Below are 21928 nucleotides of genomic sequence, written 5' to 3' on the forward strand. Positions count from 1 at the left end.
AAGTGTGGCCGCTCGTGCCACGACGTCTGCGCGCAACCTTCGAAGGCGAATTTAGCGCGTGACGCTGAAACGTGAATACGCGAGACGCTTCACACCGCACTCGCTATAAACGCGCCGCACCCGTTCTCCGAAAACTTACGCGGACAAGGTGGCAACAAGCGCCGAACAGTGTGGAGCGCAGGAACCCACAGATCAAGGGTTATGGTTAACAATGGCGACCTGTTCTTGAAAGCATTCTTCTACAAATTACATCGAAACGGTGCTACACACACTGGTCAGTGTCCTTCTACGTGGCGCCGTTTCGAAGAAATGAACCCTCACCAGCTCGCCCAGCTGTTAGTTCTCCAGCACGTGTCTAGTGGCGAATTCGGCAAACCTCACCGGCGAGCACCGCGGGGCGCCTTGGGGCGACGATTGTTGGGTGATTACAAAGACGGCGCCGAATAAAACAACACACGAAGAAAGGGGACACGAGACAGCACCCCCTTCCAGTCCCCACAGTCCCCCTTCTTCGTGTGTTGTTTTATTCGGCGCCGTCCTTGTAATCATGCTTACCCAACTAGCCCACCAACACATGCTCAGATTGGGTGAAACGGCCCATTTGGGGCATCCCCGGTGCGGCTTGCCGAATTCGCCGGAAGTCTATAGATACGCGACCGTGTATTGCGTTCAGCCGAATGCGGCCGCCGTGGCCGGTATAGCCGAACTACTCGCGAACGCCAAGCCACAGAGGTAATCGCGCCGGGTCTTTGGCATTCCCCCGCGCTGCTGGTTCAAGTCCGGCGGCGTGGAACGTCGATAGGCTTTGACACGGGCCGCCGGTTGGGAGCGTTTCGAGCTCGAGGCGCGATGGTGCCCTTTTGGACTCTCGCCGGGGGGGGGGGGGGGGTCGCGCGGGCCGCGCGAATCTGGCAACAAGTGCTCGGCCTTATCGCGCTCGCTGGGCTTCGTTCTCTGTCTTTTTTTTTTATTACTTCTTTCCGTTTGCTCTGCCCCTTCTCTCTCTCTCTCTCTCTCTCTCTCTCTCTCTCTCTCTCTCTATCCGATAACGGCTCGCACTTGAGTTCCAGGCCCGCTCTCGTCCCGAGGGCCAGCCTCGCGATTGCGCGTGGCCGCGATACTCCCCTCCCCCTCCGCTCCCCCCTCCCCCCTTCGCGCTTGTCTTATCAGCCGCGTTTGTCGGCCGCTTGCCTCCGCGTTCCTGGGCGCCTAGCCTCGCCGTCGCCGCACGCGGTCAGTCTGCGCGCGACGCGTTAACGCAGCCCCAACGAGCGCGCACCGTGTTGTTTGCAACGCCAAACTCGCTTCGTTCTGGTCTCGACGACTGTTTTATTTCTTTTGTTTCTTTCTTTCTCGCCGTCCGTCAAGAAGAGCGTGTTGTGTGCGCGAACCCCCATAGGCCTGTCTGGAATCACGTGGACACCGCGTCGTTCTTTCTGGCCGGCCCCCGCCTTGCGATTCTGCATCGTGCACGTGGTGGTGAATGTGAACAGCGGAAGAAGCCGTGTTCCGAGTGTCGTGGGGCCACGCTTTGTTCAACGCTCGGATATCGCCCCCCCCCCTTCTCCTCCCCCCGTTTCCCTCCTCTCCAACCGCGTACACTGCCGTCGCCTGTTGTGTGCCTTATCTGCGGCTCTTTTGTCTCAAGCGATCACGAGTTAACGCCGTGCGCAGCCTCCTCGCGACCGGAGCTGATTATCAATCGCGTTCGACGGGCCGATCGGTGGGCGGCTTTTCTAGGCCTTACGCCCCCGCTATTGTCCTCCTCATAGGCTCGTGGTGTGTCCTGCGTTTTCTACGACTGGTCGTTTGTCGTTACGTATTGTTTTACTTTCTTCTTCTATTCATATTGCGAATCGCGCTGCACTGGCTACTGTTCTTCTGTGTGTGGTGAACGTCTGTCACGTTAATGTCGCAACTCGTGACTGTTACGGTGTGTTCCACCTGATCGTCGCTGTTCGGATCGTCGCGTCTTCCCGCCCTCGCTGTGTGTCGTGGCCGCCGGAAGGGAATCGCGAACACGTGGTGGCGCATTCTTTTCCTCGGACTCGGGGCGAAACTGCTGGGCCACGTCGTCGAAGCCACCACCCTCTCGCGCCGAGATTTTTTTCCCTCGAGTGACGCTTTCACCGCACAGCGTTGCGCCGTGAATGTGGACTGTCGTGGAAACCCAGGAATACATCCGAAGACGCCGTCCAGTTAACCCGAACGGACCACTGACCCAAGTTTGCGGCGGCTGCTGCTGCTTCCTTTGTGACCGCTACTTCCACTGCTGCTGCTGCTGTGACGCTGTAACACCCGTCCTCCTTTTGTTGTCCTGTGTTCCAACTCTCGTTGCCCGCCTCAAAAAAAAGTATACCTCGTCGTCGCTGCCTGTCCTGTGGCCGTTCTTTGTGCGGGGGTGTGACTGTGCGAAGGCATGACCGATAAGGAGATTGCCAAAATAGAAGCGATCGTGGAACGTATTTGTCCGAGGTGAGTGGGCGTCCCCTCCCCAAGCTTTTTTTTCGTTCCCTTGTTTTTTTCTTCGGCTTGTTCGTGCCTTATTACTTATTGTCTCACGTTTTATTCGTGCCTTCCGTACCGAAGTTGTCATGTGGCGGTGTGTGTTTGCGCGGACCCTGGCGTGTGAGATAAGCCAACAACGCATGCACTGGCTGTTTCTGTGCCGTCTGGAACGCGCTGTGCTAAGCCTATCGACACCCGCTTCCGAACGTATCGCGAACGTAAGAGAAAATGGCACGTGTTTGCGTCAGTCGGGAACGATGTTAATTTCCACGTGCTTCTATAGATGGACGACGGAGTGCAACGTTCCCCCCATCGCGTGCGTAGCTTAAACGGCAGCGCAAACCACGCAAGTAGTGCAGTACCGCGAAAACTGCGCTGAAATAAAGATCTCAAGTGCCACGAACTGGGCGGATGTGCTTTAACAGCACGTGCCTTAACAGCATGTGCGGTTCGATCAACTATAGCCAAAGTAACAGTTCTATTACAGTGCCCTTGTTTTGCACGTCGTGATTGTTCTTGCTCGTTGTTAACTGTGATGTCGACCATACACGGTTCTCTTGTCGAGGTTGGTGTTGTGGAAGATCAGTGATGAGGGACGACGAATTATTCTCGACTGTGTGATCTGTGCCGACTTAATTTGAATCGTGTTGCGCTGCGCGTGGGTGCGGTACGCCTGCGCTACAGCTGGTCGTTGTCGGCGGAGTCACGTGACGTTTAACTGGTCGATAGGTGCTTTCGCGAGGGTTTGCGGCAGGCACGCCAGAAACGGGAAAGAAAAATCACTGTGTTTGTGATCACACGAATTTGCGCTACGTCAACCTACGGCAGCTGTGCTGTTCTGCTACTAGGTTACTGGCAGTGGTGGAGGCGCTTATACGGGATGGTGCATCGTTAGCAATAAAGAGGCAGTACTTCGTAAGGTCGTGAGGTGCAGTGTCGTAGCTTGTAATGTGTTGCAAGGCAGCATTAGTAGATCATAGGTCGATCACAATAGGGTATTTCAGCGTTCCACCGTAACCGATAGCGTCGCCCATTGACAGCACGCGCGGTTTGGTGAAAGTGGTAGCGGTACAGCGGCAACGGTGTTCTAAAACACTCTGATATCGAGAACGTTTAAGTGTGATCATTCTCTTAATCATAAACACAGAACTGGAACGCATAAAAGTGTACTTCATAAACACATGCGTGCAGGTTAGTTGAATAGACATGTTCTTGTGTGCGTGTAGTGCAGCGCGTGCTTCGTCCATTATTCGTACGCGGTGCAGAACATGCAAGCGCATTAGCTTTCATAGCCATGGACTCCGAGACGCAATCTCGGAGGTCACGTTATAGCTCTGCTTAGTTGAGCAGAACGTCCCGAGATGTCGCCACCAGCGCTACCTCGGTTTCCCATGTCGCCTTTGTTGTGCTATCCCTGAAATGGTAATACGGCTGCGGACTGGCTGAAACTCATTAGCGCCGGAAAATGTTGTACTTGTCTGCTGGACGGCAAAGTACTTCGGAGCGACCGGCTCCAAAGCAGCTGCGAGCGGCGGTTGTTTATCGCTGCCCGCCGTATCTAATCTTTGTGCTGCGGTCGCCGGGCAGGGCCGCGGACGATAACAGGCGTCTCTGTGGGGCTGGACGGCCGCCCGGCCGCCGCATGTCGTGGACTTGCCGTTATCGCCCCGACAAGTTGGCGCTGAAAAGGCTGGAAAGAGAAAAAAAAAAAGGCACGGTTACATTCGACGGTGACGCCTAAGAGAATTGGGATTCTATTCGCTATAATAATAATAATAATAATAATAATAATAATAATAATAATAATAATAATAATAATAATAATAATACATGTATTGGCCGAGAACACCTGCAGATGCGAAAGTCTGGCTTACAATAGTCAGTACTTAGTTGGCGGCGCCTTCCTGAGAGTAAAAACAAAACCCAAATCCATATTTCCGAGGGACAAGAATTATAAGCTGAAAGCAATATGGGTAATAGGTTCAATACACAAATGTGTCAATGTTTACAGAAATCCTACGAATTACGATTAGGTGAAAATAGGCCGAAATGGCTCCCAATTTTCTTTTAGCGATGGTTTACGAACTCGCCCGGCAAGCACATTTTGCGTTGTATACGAGTTCACAATTTCACATTGGAAATGAATGCTTAGCTTGACGTGTTCGTGTTGCCATTGCGGATTTTTTAAAAAGCTTTTCTGCGGCTTCAACAATTGAGAGCATGGCATCGATAAATCTCGCCGATAGCTCAACCTGCCAAATTGAGAACTCGTGTACCTCGTCTTACCGCGTTGCTTGGGATTTCTCCAGGTTTGTTTATCATGTGCAGCAAAGTTCACATTTGGGCGAGTTCTGTGCGGAACCATGGTGAAATTAAGGCGGCGTGACAAATGCCAAGAATAGACAGCGCACGCACTTACTATTCTTACTGTAGTTTATTCGAACAAGTGTTTGAAAGCGAGCTGTACTAACTGCGCAGTCACAAAATTGTACGAAATCCGCTTGGCATTGGCGAAAGTCAGCGAAAACACGAACAAACGGAGCGAACGGATATAACAAGCACGAGATGTGCACGTGCCAAAATTTAAAAAAAAAAAACGCGTCATTATGGAAGGGCATCGAGGAAATTCATCAGACCGGGCGTTAATGCCGCTTACGGCGCGCTTCTAACGTAGACCAGCTTTCTGCATAAAAAAAAAGTTTGTATTACGTTCCGCGCCAATTAAAGCAAAGCGTAGTACGATTCGTTGAATGCACCAAGTTTCCCGCGCGCAACGGTTGAACACGGCATCGCTAGATGTCGCCACCGGCGTTGCTGCGTAGCGGGAGAGGTTTTGCCGCCATTCCGCTATGCATCCGCGCGATGGCGCATAACTCTCGAGTATGGTTGAACAGTTACCCGAGGAGGATTAACCATTACAACCAAAATTTTTGAAAACGTACCACATTTCGCATGTTTCTTTTTGTACTCGCGATATTTTCTATGCCATTCTGATTCAGAAAATATAATAATGCTCGATTGGTTTCTGGATACAAATTTTTAAAAAATAATTAAAAAGTAGTTTGAAGGGCAGCTTTCCGTCAATGCTGACCGTAACTGTTATTTGGCGGTGGGAGCAGCGCAACATCGGGCTGGACAAGTGTGACCCGTCATTGATGACATTGGCACAACCTCGCATAACGCTTCCCCCCCCCCCTCCCCCTCTCCCCCCGGTCCCCAATGCCGAGTATCGCTCGGGATATTAGAGACTTTTAGCCTATCCGCTATTACGGTAAACGGGAGCGGTTTGGGCGGATTGCCGGATTTGCGGGGGCGTAAACGTGAGCGGCCAGAGCGGTCCAGCCGCCTGGTAGCGTAGAGTTCAGCCAGACAAACACAGAGCTAAAACTGCAGTAACCCACTATATCCTGCTTGGCTACTGGTGCAAATTTTTGGCAGCGGCGTAATTGTGAACATGATTACGCAACTGTCAAAATTTTACACCGGCAGCCAAGCAGAATATGGTAATTAGCTTTGTGTTTGTGTGGTTGAGCTTTGCGCCACCAGTCTGGCCGCTCACGTTTACGCCCCCGCTAAACCGGCAAACCGCCCGCGCTTGCCGGAATACCGAACACGCTAAACGTCTCTATTATGTGTTGGATGGCTAAAAGGCGGAATCGTAAGCGAAATGTGTGAATGCGTTGTAATTGGTCGGTATATTTCGTAACTGGCACACCTCTACCGGTACGTTGATGACACGCTATCCAACTCATCCGCGCTGCCCCAAGTGGGGTTGATGGGCGCACAGTACCGGCTGTCTCGGGAGTGTAAGGCAGCGTTTAAGTGGCCTGCTCGAGATGTTCTTCTGGTGGCAAAGAGAGAGATAAGAGGAGCGTGGCTCGGGCGCCGGAGTTGGTCGACTGTGTTAATGAGGACAGATTACCTCGCACCATTTAACGACTGCGCGTGGAAAGAGGCGTCAGGAAGAGACTCTCCTCTGTTGGTCGGAGGAGCAACGACAAAGGAAAAAAAAATAAAGAGTAGTGCTTGTTTTATTTTCTTGTGAATAATTGAGGTGATTCTGCGGGCTTGCCGTGCTGTACGCGATGAAATTAGCTTTTGATTTTTAGGGCAGACAATCTGGAAAAAAAAAAAAGTGCCCTAAGTGGTTTTGGGGTTTGGTAAGTTACTACATAAGGGTAATCGGACTACATTAGCTGGCCTTACGGAGAAATAGATGTAGAAGCCGATGGGAGAAAGTGGATATGGTTATGGTTCTGTACTCTCCCTCTCAGTTTCCTTACAATGTATAAGGAAACCCAGCGCTCAGTGTCAGCCAATCAGAAACGAGAGCCGGCTGCGTGGAGGCGGGACAATCTTGAGGGAACTTCGCTGTGCGCTTACGACGAAAAAGGCTCGGTAACAGTTTGTCACGCATTTCCCGACAGCTCACGTCCCAGGTTTAGTGCGGCGAAAGAAAACAGGCCGCACGTTCTCCCTGCCAATCAGGAACGAGTAACGTCGTCGTAGTAGTAATAGTAGTAGTGGTGGTGTTAGTAGTGATTAGTTCACTTTTAAAACGGGAAAAGAAATTTGAGCTTGCCGCACTGTAACAAATCTAGCAGAACTGGTGCAGCCCGAACGAAGGCCAGCAGATAAGATTGTGTAAAAGAACGTAAAAGTAAAGGTTGGGTGGGGGGGGGGGGGGAGGGAGGAGGCATAGAGGATACGTACGACGTATAAAACGGCTCTCTACATGCTACTGTGTGCGTAAAAGGACACGTAAAAAAGCGTTCGCCTTAGCGTATTTTGTCGTTGCACTGAGCGTCTGTATATTGGAAGAGAATACAGGCTCGATCGTGCGTTGGCCGTCGCTCGTCCTCGTGTTCCGTCGACGTTGTCCTGACGGTGACGCGGTGAAAAGCCGAAGTTTCGTTCTGCCTTATCAGACATCATCACTCCCGGATACAATTAACTAATCAATTTTGCTATACTAACTAACCATAGCTTGCTGCATTGTTATTTACTTGTGTATGTTTTTTACCCTCTACCCTCTGTATTACTTCGGTCTTGAGGGTGCAATAAAATAAAAAATTAAAAAAACGTCGTCGACTCGGGCCGCCGTGAGCCGATGCAAGCACAGCGAAATGCCGTTGTAACCATGTTGCCTGATTCGAAAAGCTACTTGTAGCGAAGTATTCCCCCCCCCCCTTTCCCCCGCCGTCTATTTCCAAACAGCTGAACACTTTTCTTTTTTCGCGTGTATGTTGCGTTACTGGTGAAACTTACACGGCAGGCTTCGGAAATCGCGTGTGTAAATGTTGTTGGACTCCCTTTTTATCCTGGCTCTATTATTATGCAGGGGGTAGATTGCCTTCGATAGAAGTGGTAATAAGAAACAGGGGCAGTGCTTCCACGAAGGGGAGTGAATGAGTCGCCGAAGAAGGGAAAAAAAAAGAGGATGGGGATGTGTTGGGAAGAAGTTGGGGAGGGGGGGGGGGTAAGGATGCGCAGGCGCGCCAGACGCTGTCTCCTACCACTGGTACATGTATGCAAGGATACCTGTGGATGGCGTTGATCGGATATATCGCCGATTTTCGGCGTTCGTCTTTAACCTGGCCACCGCATCGCCATGCCTGACCGGGCTCTCTTTCATGGAGATAAAAGAGGTAAAAAAAATAAATGAAAATGATGGAACGAGGGAAAAGCGGAACAAACGCGTGGTGGCGCGGGCTAGCTGCTTTGCTATGCAAATGGCTTTTCATTAGGGAAATGATGTTGTCCCTGCTATAAGTTGAAACGCGTTATCGCCGATGTACACGGCTCGGCCCTTGTCTGCTTTCGCTTCGATGCGCAGCTTCGCCAGCTTTTCGGGCGTGCGGATGCTTCCTTCTCTTTCTCTCTCACTCTGTCTGGCGTGAACTGTGTGCTTTTGTCTTCGATTCGGCCATTCGCCTTCCTTTATTCCGGCTTCGGTCTGGCTCGCTCTCCCGCGTGAAAGCTAATTTCTGATCCGCCTGAGCGCCCGCGCGTCCTGCCGTTATAAGTTGCGAAGTTTCTGCCTTTCTCTTTATTATAGTCAATTGAGTGAATAAATAATTCACTTCTGAACTGCCACTACTGTCGTTTTTTTTAGCGCTCGTTTCGCTTCCTCATAACGCGCCGTCTTTGTATGTGTGTGTTGTGGTTCTTTCCATGTGCATATCGGCTTCTTTTTCCATACGCAGCCCGCATTCGTTCCGCAGAGATAAGGAGCCATTCGAATACCGCAGTCTCCGCGGAATTGCCCAGCGCGCGCAATGCGCGCGCGTGTGAGTGAATCGCTAATTTCGATCGCCGAAAAAAAAAAAAAAAACTTACACGCGAGGAAATGGGGGCGACAAATGTGCGGGCTTCGTGCGAGACAGAAGTACGCCAGCATGCGCCTCGTGAAAACGTGTCATGTATTGCCGCGTCAATGACCTTTACCAGGGAGTGTCCGCTCGGCACAAGACCTGTCCGCTCACTGCCCGCTCTGCGCGAGCCCAGCTAATATGACGGCCTATTCTGTAGCGATGGAGGCTTATACGATCGGGTATATGCGCGCGTGGCGAATGCTGTTTCCCGATGTGTTCGAGCACCGGCGGGCTTCTTTCTAATGTGCGGTGAGACACGTGTGAACTGCGAACGCGGTTGACTCGTCGGATTGGCCCCGTGTTCTCAAACGACCCTCTACGCGAAGCTGTTCCTCCGCTCGGCCGAGTTGAGCACTGCGCCGCCTGTCGACTGGAGAAGGCACTACGCAGCTCACGAATTGCTGTCGAATGCGCGATGAAGCGCGGTGACCGTTTCTGTCGGGAGGCGGCGCTACCGTCTACTTTTCTTGAGTCGCGGTGGAGTGTTCAGAGGAGGAGCGGCCTCGAGTTCGGGTACGACAGGTGTTTCTGCGAAGGCTTCAAACATTTTCTTTTCTTTTTTTTTTACAAATCGCTCTCTGGCACATAGCACAATTCTAGTGTTTGAGCCGGTCTGCTCGAAGACGCGGACACGCAAGAGAAATTAAAATGCGTAATCGACCAATTAACAAAATGTCCCTAAGTAAGTTTTTAACTTCTTATGGCACATATTGTACTTTACAAGGTATTGCAGGGTAGTTCGCAAGGCACTTGGAACGAATTCTCAGGATGACAGCAGTATCGACATACTATAATTCCAAAACATTGCGGAGAAATACACTGGCAGTTGAGTCACTTTTATGCTTGAATGCGTAAAACGAAGTTTTGTTAAGAAAGTGGAACGACAGTGGATTTTTTACCGCAAGTTTGATGGCGCATATGGCGGAAATGGTATCATCCACACAATTATTTTAGAGTGGATATGCCTCGAAGACTTATTGGCTGGAATTTATGAATTGCAATATGCGCCATAAGGTAATGATTTAGAACGTTTCTACGCTAAATTTTCTTAATTAGTCGATTATGCATTTCAATTTCTCGTGCAAGTAATGTGTCCGTAGGCATTTTTTTTTAGAAATTGCTCAATGTCTTCCTGGAAACACCCGGTATAATCGAGTACTGACGACCCCGCTTGCCGCTGTCGTGATTCCGGTGTTTCTTGCCTTTCTGAGCGCCATTTTCTTGCAATAAAGGCTTAGATTCCGAACTGGCGCTTTGGCAGAGTTTCTGGTGGTCACTACACAACGTGACTACCATGCGCGCGGGTGTGGAGCGGAGTTCGGTCATGGCGGCGGGATTTTGCAAGTCATGCACGGTGCTGGATCGAAGGGGCGGAATTAAAGCTCGGTGTGTTTAATTGGCTTTCTCTTTTCTTTCTTTCCTTTTTTGCAATCAGCATCGCGAGCGGCGCGGAAAATTGCCTGTTTTGTTGTTCCTTGCTCCTACACCGTGGTTGCTCCCGACACTACGCGGTTCTCTTACGCACCCGAGTATACCGAAGAGAAGAGAGTGAGTGAGATGGGGAGGAAGGAGGGAGTGAGTAGGGAGAGTGGGCCGGGACGAACCACGTAACCAGCCGGCCGATCAATGGGTTCAGCGAGCTCTGTTTGCGCCGCTCGGTAAACACAGGTCGCTCCTCATTCTCCACAATTTTATTTCTCCGTTATACGCTTTTTCGTAGACTCTGGTCTAAGGTTAGTGTGAACGGCGCAACCGTTCTCCGAATGAACCGGGACTGTGCGGAGAGAGCTGCAGGCGCTTGCGATGCGACGGTATATCGAGTCTCGCAATGGCGTAGAGGGCACCCAACCCACTGGCTGCGGTGCCTGTGCGCGCACTATATAGCCCGAGCATTCATCTCGGGCTGCACGGGAGCGCCCCCTGTCACATGGCTCCGTTTCGCAATGCCGGAGAAGGCAAGCCCGCGACGTTGCTGAAAAGACACGTTCGTCGAAAAATCGAGTCGTAGCAATTGTTCGGTATCGCGCAATCTTCCTGCGAAAGAGGTCTACGAACCGACAGGGGAAAAAAAAATAAAAACAGCGAGGGGGGGGGGGGGGTATACGTTAAAGTACGTGCGTCGACGGCAGTTGTCGCTCGCCGCGACGTATGTGGGTGCGCAGATCCCGCCGAAAGACTTTTTTTTCGACTGCTGTATCGTGAACGGTTGCTACGTGCAAGCCGGTCGATCCACGACCGCCCGCCCACGGTTTGCACTTTCAGCGTAAGTTCAAACGTCGAACAAGCCGAGAGCGACCGCGGCATATCGTGTTGCGTTTCCCGCGTCCGCGTGCCATTGATGACCGCGGTCCAATTCTTGCTCCGAAGCGCGCGTATGCGTTTGGGACTATGGCAGGCTTATTAAACCGGGCTGCGGAGCAGCTGCACGTCACGTGCTCACGTAATTACGTGCAGCAGGGCGTTCTGGCTTCACGTCGGTTTCTTTGTGCCGGCGTTTCAGTTTGTGCCGATGGTACGTGAATGGGCTTCGTTCACCCTGTCATTATCAGGTTGAATAGGCGTGGGTGTGGAAGGATGCCACACGCCGTTCGCCCGGGGGGAGGGTGCGACCTCGTTTCGTGTAGATCCCATTTTCGTGTGGAACCTGAGCGGCGAGTTCACCCATCGTCCAACGTTGGCGGCTTCTGTCGTCGATACCCTTTCTCCCTTCCGCGAGGGATAGAGTATACGGCTGGCGAGAAGCGACTGTTTACGGGAACCCGAGTCGGCTTCATGGCGCCGTAAGCCGGTCATGAGCCGGTTGTCGCAGGCCGGTATGGACAAGAACGGCACCGCGAGCGGCGCTGCTGCGCCGGCGTTGAGAGCGCCGCATGCGGGGCGAAATGCAACTAGCGGGTGGTGCGCCTCTCCCATCTCTCGTTCGCGCCGCCTTGATTGCCTCTTGCACTGCGCGTGTTTGGGTACGTTTCGTACCGCGCGCGCGGTGTGTGCCTACGCGGGTGTGCGTGGACGCTTTATTCGAAAGATGATGTAGTACACGCCGCTATTTGCCTTTAAGAAGATCGGCACGCTTGACGATTATTTTTACAGTTGCATTGCGGCGAAAGGGCAACGTCTGCTTAGCCATGTAAGTGACGCTGAGCAGGTAATTGGAAACGACATCGTGTGTGCCGCTGGAAAAATCGTCGGCATATACGGTGCGTGTTAGCTAAAGTCATTTTTGCTGTTTCCCACAATGTGTTTGCTACAAATCCGCGTTGTCTCTGAGGGCGACAACGGACTTCCATCGACACTGCGGAAATAAACAAAATATATCGCCGCATAGCACAAGTACAACATGCGCACACAACTTTAACTTGTACGTCCCCTGCAATGTGGAATAGAGGCAGCAATGTAAATAGCTTGGCCATTTTTTAACTGTGCTCAAGAGACGAAAATTGAAAGTATTAGTAATCATTTCTGCTTAAGCAATGCCAGCGCGACCAAGATGCGGGCGTGTATCGTCCAGCAACTGGATCGATCGGTGCAGTGATGATGCAGGAATGAACTCCGGTCATGTTCAATGCATCGTGCACATATTTAATTTCTCGGCACGCGTGAACTTCGGCCACTGCTAGCGCATGCAACAGAAGTGGTTTCCATTCTTGGGCAGCGCACACACAAACGAAACGCGAGAAAGAAGACAGGACAAGCGCTGGTCGAACAATTGAAAGTTTTAGTATGAATAAAAGGATTACATATACCAAGTAAGGAAATTCTTGTGGGTTACATATAAAAACCGTCATACACTCACGAGTGATCAATGAACGAGCTGGCTTCGTTTTCCAGTTGTTTACTTCGTTAGGCGCACCGCAGTAATCCGTCTGTTGTCTTCTTTTTTTGTACCATTTTCTTGTGAATCGGCAGAATTACACTGGTGGCATCAACCCTTTCGTGTTCACATTGCTGTCGTGACAGTTAACAACTCAATAATAATTTCCGGTCATCCGAAGAGGCGCCGTCGCTAGCAAGAGACGTTTCGCGCGCAGCGCGAACTCAACGCGGGCGCGACCGTGAAGGGAAGCGGCGGCGGAAACCTACACCCGTTGGAGGTGAAATCGTTCCGCCAGGGGAGAAACGAGCGCTGGCGTCTAGGATGAAACTTGGCGTGCGGTCGTCCGTAAGCGCCAGTGAGTCCGGCCGAGCGAGCGTCGAGGCGAATTCCGTCACCTGAAAAGGCTAAGCCGCCCAAAGTCGCCCAAACAGCTTGGCAATATGCACGTAAACGCCGTTGCGTCGGGTTGGGCCAACTCGACTCGACCCTGGTTAATTGGATCCCGCTACGGGCAGGTATTTCTTTTTCTTTACGAAATGCCCGAAAGGAGGCAGTTCATGAACCTACCTACCGCAAAAGGCATATAGTAAGAGATGAATTGGTCGTATTAAAGAAAAACAAAAGTTCGAGTAACAATAAGAAACGTCGGTCCTTTGTGTATAAATTTTAAGTAAAAAAAAATGTCGACTTTGCTGTAATGTTCGTAACAAGACCGTTTACGAATGAGAATGCATGACGAGGAGAAGTAAGTCTTAATTCTTGCCTGTATCACAGCTAGGCGAATTTTCCACCGTGCAACTGCGACCTCCTACGTGGCCGTTTTTTCGCGAAATTGCGACGGGCTGAATGTCAGCCTTCTACGCCGTCGGCGAGGCGGTCAGCCAAGCCAATTCATGTTCTGCCAACCTTTCGCTTTACTTGTCTGACAGCAGCGTGGTACCGTGTCATCGTTCGAAAAACTTAAGTCGTGTGCCTGGCGTTTTTACAGAGGAGAGATTGTAGCGGCTCGGCTGCGTCCATTCCTACTCACGTCACCAGCCGTCGCCGTTGTATTACAAAACGGTGTACAGGTTCTCGCGACATCTCAATGGCTTTGCTTTGCTAAAGCCGAATGCAGCGCAGCCGTAAGGCGTCTGCCATTGAGCAGTATGCGTGTACGTGTTCCTAGTAGCAGCCTTTGTATATTCAAGACAGTGTATACGCATCGAAAACAAATGTCAATTTTCCCAAATGCTTCGTTCGGTTTCAGGGCTGTTGGCTTCGTAGGGGCGGCGACTCGTCTAAAGCGCGCAGCCATCCAAACGGTTCGGTTCTCCCACGCCTTGCATTCTTTTTCCGCGGCTCCCTGCGTCGCTAACGAGAGTGCCCGTTTCACTCCCGAATCTTACTGCGACTTGCATTTCGCAATTCGCGCACCCTCTCGCGGGCCCGCGGGTCTTACCCGATTGCGACACCTCCCCCCCCCCCCCCCCCCCCCCTTCCCGCCCTTCGCCCCAGCCGTCGGTGACGCTGGCGGTTCAGCGGAACGCGCGCGTTCCACTTCGCTCGTGGGGCGCCACTCTTCGGGTTTAAACGCGAAAGCAAGCGCAAAGTACGCGCGAAGGACTCGTCCTCTGCGCCGTTCTCGGTTGAGAGTGCCCTCCTTCCGCTTCCCTGGGCTAAAAGATAAAGATAAACAATAGAAGAGGGGCTGTGACATCCTTCCGCGCCGTCGGTCCTTTAAAAGAAAGGGGGGAGCAGTTATTTGCCCGGCGAAATCGGGAAGCAGCCGTCGTACCGCTCGCTGCAGCGGAGGCAGCCCCGTCGACCCCCGCCGCCTCCCGAGACTACGACAGAAGAAACCCGCATTGGCGCGCCTGTTTTTCGGCGGTGGCCCAGCCGCCCCGAACGCGCCACCGCGCTCGGGCGACGGCTGGACCTTTAATTTTCGTGCGGGCCGGACACGGGGTTCCGTCTCTCTCTCTCTCTCGCCATGGTTCTCGCTTTGTCAGCTGCGCGCTCCCTTTCTCTCGCTCGAAGTCTTAACGCTCGCGCGAACGTGTGCGCTTTTGTGCTCGACTTCATTTGAACGGTACGCGGATCTAGTGGAAGATTGTCAAACGCCGTTAGTCGGTGACAGTCTAAGAATGCAGTGGTAAACACGCCGTTGTCAAACTCGAAAAGGAACTCTGTACAAATACGCCAGACCGTTCCCTTTGCCGGCACCAGAAGCGAACTTGCTTTCTACATAGACGCCTCTAGGTAACTCATTTGGAGCGTGGATGCCAGTTTACAGAGCCTGTCTTGTGCGTGGAGCTTGTGCTGATTCCTTAGGTTGTCGTCGAATACATATCATTTTCGAACTCGAAAAGGGCTCATTGACCTAATAGCTTGCACATGCTCCTATTATATACCGACCGGTATACTACGAGTTGCAGAAGAAAGAACACATTATTTTGTTTTACTACCATCGTTAGGTACTTAGAGCAGCACCTCCGTGTAGTACGCGGACAGTGCAGCCATATCCTCGTGCTTGTTATGGTAAAAAGCGGTTTTGTTTGCCTAAACACAGAGACGAAGATACTACTTTGTGTGGTGGTTTGACATGTTGACGCTGCATTGGCCATTTTCACGTCATTAAAAACTGATTTCATGGTTGCCTTTTCTCGTCATCTGCGACTACACAGCGGTCTGCATTAATTTAGTATCAATTTTCTCGAACGCCGATGGCGGCTGTATAATTAAACTACTTTCTGTACAGTCTCGCAGGCTTCATATCCGGAATAACTTCTGTTCGTTTCTCAGTTGATTTTGTAAAGGATTGACGCTGGTACGTAGGCCACGTAATGAAGAAAGGAAAACGAGAGGTGAAAGGCGCAGGGGATAACCAGATTAAGTGTCCTGTTGGCTACTCGAAAATGTACAATGGGTAATAGGAAGCTATGCTGTTTTGCATGAGGGACCGGCTGGCTCCCCGGGCGAGCACCTCTTTCGGGTGTATAGACCGTTTCATCGGGCGAGGAGGATAGGGCGCGCGGAGAGCCTTTCCTCCTCTCTGGCTTGGGCGATCCGGCGCGGCGCTGCTTGAAAGTATTGCTGTCGCGTGCTGCGGAACGATTTCGAGATGTTCTAGATGGTATTTTGTGAAATTTATGCGACGTCCGTTCATATAAGGTCGTCAGGGAAGCCTTTCGGTGCATCGGTAGGTATAGTAGGCGGAAATATCCCTTGCGGGTGCAAAAATGTGACGCGTTTTATCAGCCACGGTGTACGCACATTATCAGTCGCGGTGTGTGTATGCGTTGTGAACCATTTTGCTTATATCGGTTTTATTTCAACAAAGAAAACCGCTATATCTCTGTATTAGCGGCATGAAATGGAAAATCTGCTCACTATCTGGTCGCTTGGTGTAGGGAGTAAAACATAAAGCATAAGAGCGCACGCTCGTGCACAGCCCACCTAAGGCAACCACGAAACATCTAAGCGGCAGGCGCTATCAAATATTTGTGATGCACTAGCTGGCATCGTTGTCGCGCATTTCAAGTTAGTAGGCTTCAAATTACCATATATCTGCACTAGCCTTCCTGCATGAGGCCGATGGCGCTGTTCAACACAGCGATCACTGCGGTTGGTGAACCAGCACGGTACATATGTAAGCTGTGCGCTTCGGCATTGGCTTTTTGGCCTGCATACATCCATAATATGAGAGATCACATAAAAAGAATGCGATGCCTATTTTTGATGACAAAATTTCCGTAATACGTGTGAGTGCGTCGTAGAGAACGGAACGAACACAACCGAAAAAAAATACGGTTATCATCCTCTTTCTCGAAAAAGCAAGATAAAACGGGCTAACGCCGCAATAGGGCCTCGCGTAGTCACGCTGCACAACGTTTATAAATATATAACCGCTGATGCCGTATGCTTGGATCATGCGGTATATAGAACAAAGATATATGTAATCCAGCACCTACCACTACTTAGGACGCCCGCGCAGGTCGTAAACAGTCCCTTTGCTGGACAAGCGTAATTCAGACTGTGAGGTATGCTGCTATTACTTGCCAAAACTATTTTATTCAGGGACGGAAACCTCATCCAGCGAACCAAGTAGTCACGCAATGCAACCTGCAGCGAACAGTTTGAACGCTTGTCAAAATATAACATCACAGCTATCGTAGCAGAACAGTACCCACGCTCACGCTGTTACGATCGTCGCATATGTTTCATGGCTTCTAAACTGCAGCTTAGATATAGAGGATAGTACTGCAATAAGGTCACATTAGTGATTGGAACATTCAGACATACACAATTGATCTCCGAGGCTGATTGTAGACTCGAATATGCGCGCACACATCACGCTGCGTGTTCCGTCCACCTCAACGCCAGCAGAAATTCCGGCCATGACGCCATAAACCAGTTCAGCACGTCTCACAGTACCGTTTACCACGTAGAAGACGCACGTCATACTAAACAGACCGCACGACCGCGAAAACAAACGCCAGAAACTACCGCGGAGCGTATACCTGCCATGCAAAACACCTCTTTCACCCAAGCCAGTATGGCGCTGCTCATAGGCGGCGCCACTGCGTTCACAATATGGCGGCGCCTACGAAAAAACGGTCTATAGAGGAGTGCCTCCGAGTCGTCAGCCTGTATAATACAGGAAGGGTCGCCTGGATCGAAGACGAGGTGCGGGTTTCACCAAGACGCGTCTCCTGGCGTTACCGGCACGCGCTTCGCCGCAGTACTCGCAAGCTCGACTGGAAAAGCTGTTTTCCGGAGAGGATAGCGACGAAGCTGGATGCGCGTCCTGGTGGGGTGTGCTTGAGTAAGCGGTGTGGCGATGTCACCTTCGACGTCCTCGTGTCCACCGCGTTTCAGCGGGCGGCGTTCTTACCTTCCCGATATCCCTGTCGTCGGCCAAATTGTGAAAATTAATAGCCGTGGTAATCGCATAGGGGGCGGGGCGTATGCACTGACCTAAACGAGGCCGCCATTTTGTTCTACAGCCAGAACGGTGAAAAAGGTACGCTTTCTCCAGATCAGCTCATCTCCGGAAGCACAGTGAAAACTGTGAATAGTAGAACAAAGTAGCCTGCGGTGACGTCACGTGAATACTCCTTATAGTATCCCCGCGTTATTAGATCGCTTGATTTGAAAAATCGCTTTAATCGAACTACGTCGTGGTTACAGCCACAGTGAATGTATTCTGTGTCTGGTTATCTGAAGTGAAGTGGCTCCAGACTCTACTCAATACGAAGTACGTAGCAGAAAATCCGTATGGGACCGCTCGGTGCGGCAAACGCTGTGAGCCTTTGCGCTTTCCTTCGCATATACCTGGAAAGGCAGAGTGCTGTACAGGCCACTCCCCCACGTGATGGCATTTCCTTGAAAATACTTCACACTTAAGGTGTTGTCGTGCCCGAACTACCGAGTGTGGCTTTCTTTCAATATACGTTATGCGAGCTCCCTTGCGGTTTGTTAAACGCGCCAAGCGTTACTACGAGTCCCTGAAGAGCATTCCAGCTTTTATGTGAAATATCGCTTATAACGAAGTCCATTTTGCCGTTTGAAGTCCTTATAATGGGGGTTTACTGTATATTGCGCTGCGTGGCACAAAAAGAAAGTGGTCAGTACAAGGCCTACTTCTCGTGTTCTTTAGTTTGTGGAGAGGAGGTGACGGGGTGTATAAGGAGGTGACGAGGTGTCGCACGCATAGCAGCGACGAGCCTGATTGAGAATTAACACCAATGATCTCGTCGAGCAGGAACTTATTGCGCGCCATTTGACTGTCAGCGAAGAGAGTGAATCCGCAAGGAGGGATCGCCATCCCTTCCGTGCAACCGCAAGGAAGGAATGGAGAAGGGGCCGTCGCAGGTATAAACTTTACAAAGGAGAGTGTAGATGTGGGGCATTGTTACGTTACAGTAGATATAGTAGCACATAATTAGTGCCCCGATTCAAACTGGAAGTCATCAGTGATCATTCCTATAGCTGACTCCTTGTGTCCGTTGTTTCAAAATTTAACCAGGACGCTATACCTTTAAGTCGCTCTCTAAGGCATGCGTAGTTCTCTTTTTCTGTTTTTTGCGACACTTCAGCGGGCTCTAAATGTACACGGCCGTGCGAAGGAAGTCGCCCCTACTTTCTGTAAGCGTTTGCAGCGCCGTCTGCACCGAGCGCCCGCTTGCTCAGCTTAGAAGCAGTAGCGGGCTGTGGAGCTCGCTCTGTGGTTTTCTCTTTCTATACAGACGGTGCGCATGAGCCAGTGAACGGCGATAGTATACTTGGTCAAGGGTGAAGTTAGACTTTGACTTGCCGCCGAAAAGAGGTCAGTTCAAGTTAGACCGAGGGCGTGCCCGGTACGTATGCAAGCGGGAAAATAAATGACGCTTTCCATGGGCTTTGGCTCTGGTCGTAATTGATTTCTCTTGTTCGCTCGCAGTTACTTCGCCGAAATTGCTTTTCTCTGGATAATTGGGCCACGCGTGTGGAAATCTTCCAGAACCGCCAAGCGGGCGGCCGGTCATTGTGCGGGCCTGGCTTTCTCGAGTGCGTTTGATTGTTCGACGCGGTGTCAGGATTGGGGGCTCAATCCCATCGTCCGTGGTCCTTTGCCAAGATTGGAGTACGGCATGAATTCGAAGGTAGCTGGCCCATGCCGTCGTCCAACTTATTTACGCTGAGATCGTTGATGAAGTGAAGAACTGTTTCTCATCGAGAACGAGGAAAAGGGTTTATTTACAGAAAATTAAATCAGTCTAACATGACTGCTTGAGAAAAAGAGTAACAGTCCAACATGACTGCATGAGAGAAGTGACTCAGTCTAACATGACTGCTCAAGAGAAGTGTGTCCAGCATGCGCACAACCACAGTTTTTATACACTCGATCCGCCGGTCCTACGACGCGGCGACTGTTCGTTTACTCATCACCAACGCGCCGCTGCTCTGCAGAACAGTTTACGTACACAAAGGCAACCGCGCTCTGATGCCCGACGACGGCGTTGGCGGGTGCCGTTCCGGGAACTATCGTTGCCGATCGAGGGTCGCTCGTTGTTCCGTGCCACTCCGAACCGTGAGAAGCACAAAAATACGTCGTTCCCGCGGCAGCTTGTCCAGGCGTGTCAAATCAGCTCCGCGTTGGGGAACTCTGGAATCATTGTCCACACACCGAACTCGTCCCGTCACAATGTCGAAGGGGCTGGAGGAAGGCGGCGGATTCCAACGCAAAGGCCGCTTCTTTGAACGCCTCCCAGCTGCAGCGATGGAGAGGGAGAGGTGCGCGTCTTGCACCCCTTGTCGTAATCGGGTGGCAAGGTGGCAATCTTGCTTAGCGGCTCGCCATTCTTAACAGCGCCTCCATGGCACGAAAAATCTCGACTGTCTAGCGCTGACAACCGCTAGGCAGGAAGAGAACGGCTGCTGGTCAGGGGGGGATTGATGTCTTGGCTCGCAGCGACCACTTGTGCATTGATGTCACCGCCCCAAAACATCCAACAAGGACAGGCAACTGCAAAATGAACCCCACAACACGGCTCTGCGCCGAGATGGCGTGCATTGGCCATCACTTTAGACTCGCTAGGCTTAAAAAAAAAACAACAACAACATAAGTGCAGAAGCAAACAAAAAATGCTGCATTTCGCTATGCCAATTTCTGAAGCAAATTCCTGCTGACACATTCAGCAATCATGGAGGGAATCCTGCCAAATGAGAGGGGATCTTCTTCGCTTAATAAAATTAACACTAGTAACCCTAAAATTGAGGCGGGACCCCCAAACGCAGAATTCAAATTAGCCTGCTCAAACCATCCGCATTGCTATGCAACTTTCCCTTATATCTAACGGAGAAGTTGTACTCTTGGAGAGTGAGGCTCCATCGGAGCAAGCGGCCGTTTTTGTGTGACATTTGATTGAGCCACGTCAGAGGACAGTGGTCGGTCTCGAAGATGAACTTCGCTCCGTACAAGTAACACGACAACTTCTGGGCGGCCCAAACCAAACAAGCGCATTCCTTCTCTGAAGCGCTGTAGGCTTCCTCTCTTACATTTAGTTTACGGCTGGCGTAGAGGATAGGATGCTCCTCGTTATCGTCGCCGACCTGACTAAGTACCACGCCCATACCTCTGTCGCTTGCGTCGCATTGAACTATGAATTCCTTTGTGTAGTCTGGCGCGCGAAGCACAGGGCGAGAAACCAACAGCGTTTTCAAACTTTGGAAAGCGTTCTCTTTGTCCTTATCCCAGTGTACGTTACTCGGTGCTCCCTTTTGGTGGGCGTCTGTTAGTGGACTTGCCAATTGCGAGTAATTCGGAATGTGCCGTTGATAGCACCCCACAAGTCCCAAAAATGAACGAAGGTCTGTTTTCGTGCGCGGCTGAGAAAATTCTCCAATCGTAGCTATTTTTAGCTCAGCCGGCCGTCTCATGTCCTGACCGACAACATGGCCCAGATAAGTAACCTGCGAACAACCAAACCTACACTTTTCCGCTTTCATCGTTAAGTCGACTTTAAACGTACGAAGCCTCGCATTCTTGTCGTAATAGAATTTGGCGTTCTTTTGAGCTAGTGCCATGTTCTTTCCGACTAGTTCTTGGGTTGCGCTTAGCCGTTCCAGTAAATTTAGCACGTATTCAACCACGGTTGGACTCACCCCTCTTTCCTCCCACATCTCTCTTAACATTCTCAGTGGAGAACGGAGTGTCCTCCCATACACTAGTTCTGCTGGTGAGAACCCTGTCGCTTCATGTGGAACTGTTCGCAAAGCAAACAAAGTTACCGGCAGACAGTTCTCCCAGTCCTCCTTGTGCTCGTAACAGAGCGCACGCAAAACTCGCTTAAGCACCGAATGCCACCTCTCTACACTGTTTGACTGAGGGTGATAGACAGAACTGTGTATTAACTTTACCCCGCACTTTTGCAAGAATGTGGAAGTCAGTGCGCTCGTGAATACTGACCCTTGATCTGCCTGAATTTCGGCTGGAAACCCAACTCGTGCAAACACTGTCAAAAGCGCGTCTACTACTTCGGTGGAGCTGAGCTCTTTCAAAGGGATTGCTTCTGGAAACTTGGTAGCCGGACACAGCATGGTAAACAAGTACCTGTAGCCTGATTTTGTTTTTGGAAGAGGCCCTACCGTGTCTATTACAAGTCGTCTGAAAGGCTCTGTTATTAAGGGCACTACCTTCAGTGGAGCTTTCCAAGTCTCTCCTGGTTTACCAGAACGCTGGCAGGCGTCGCATGATCTTACAAAGTTT

General features: G+C 51.0%; 1 protein-coding gene across 5 annotated transcripts in view; it reads left to right on the forward strand.

The window, feature by feature from the left end:
- The window catches only part of LOC135917624 (CUGBP Elav-like family member 2), a 562919-nt gene that overhangs the window by 28510 nt on the left and 512481 nt on the right, over positions 1-21928 (forward strand). For 3 of the 5 annotated variants that reach the window (XM_070528146.1, XM_070528144.1, XM_070528145.1), the window contains exon 1: positions 1712-2475. The exons of 1 other annotated variant lie outside the window; for it this stretch is intronic. In XM_070528146.1, coding sequence (XP_070384247.1) covers positions 2420-2475 — 56 coding nt within the window. In that variant the 5' untranslated portion in view covers positions 1712-2419. Of the gene's footprint in view, positions 1-1708; positions 2476-21928 lie in introns of those variants that run through there. One more of the 5 variants, XM_065451193.2, reaches the window with a different exon arrangement.

The sequence above is a fragment of the Dermacentor albipictus genome, chromosome 10 (assembly GCF_038994185.2).
Source record: "Dermacentor albipictus isolate Rhodes 1998 colony chromosome 10, USDA_Dalb.pri_finalv2, whole genome shotgun sequence".
NCBI classification, from domain to species: domain Eukaryota; kingdom Metazoa; phylum Arthropoda; class Arachnida; order Ixodida; family Ixodidae; genus Dermacentor; species Dermacentor albipictus.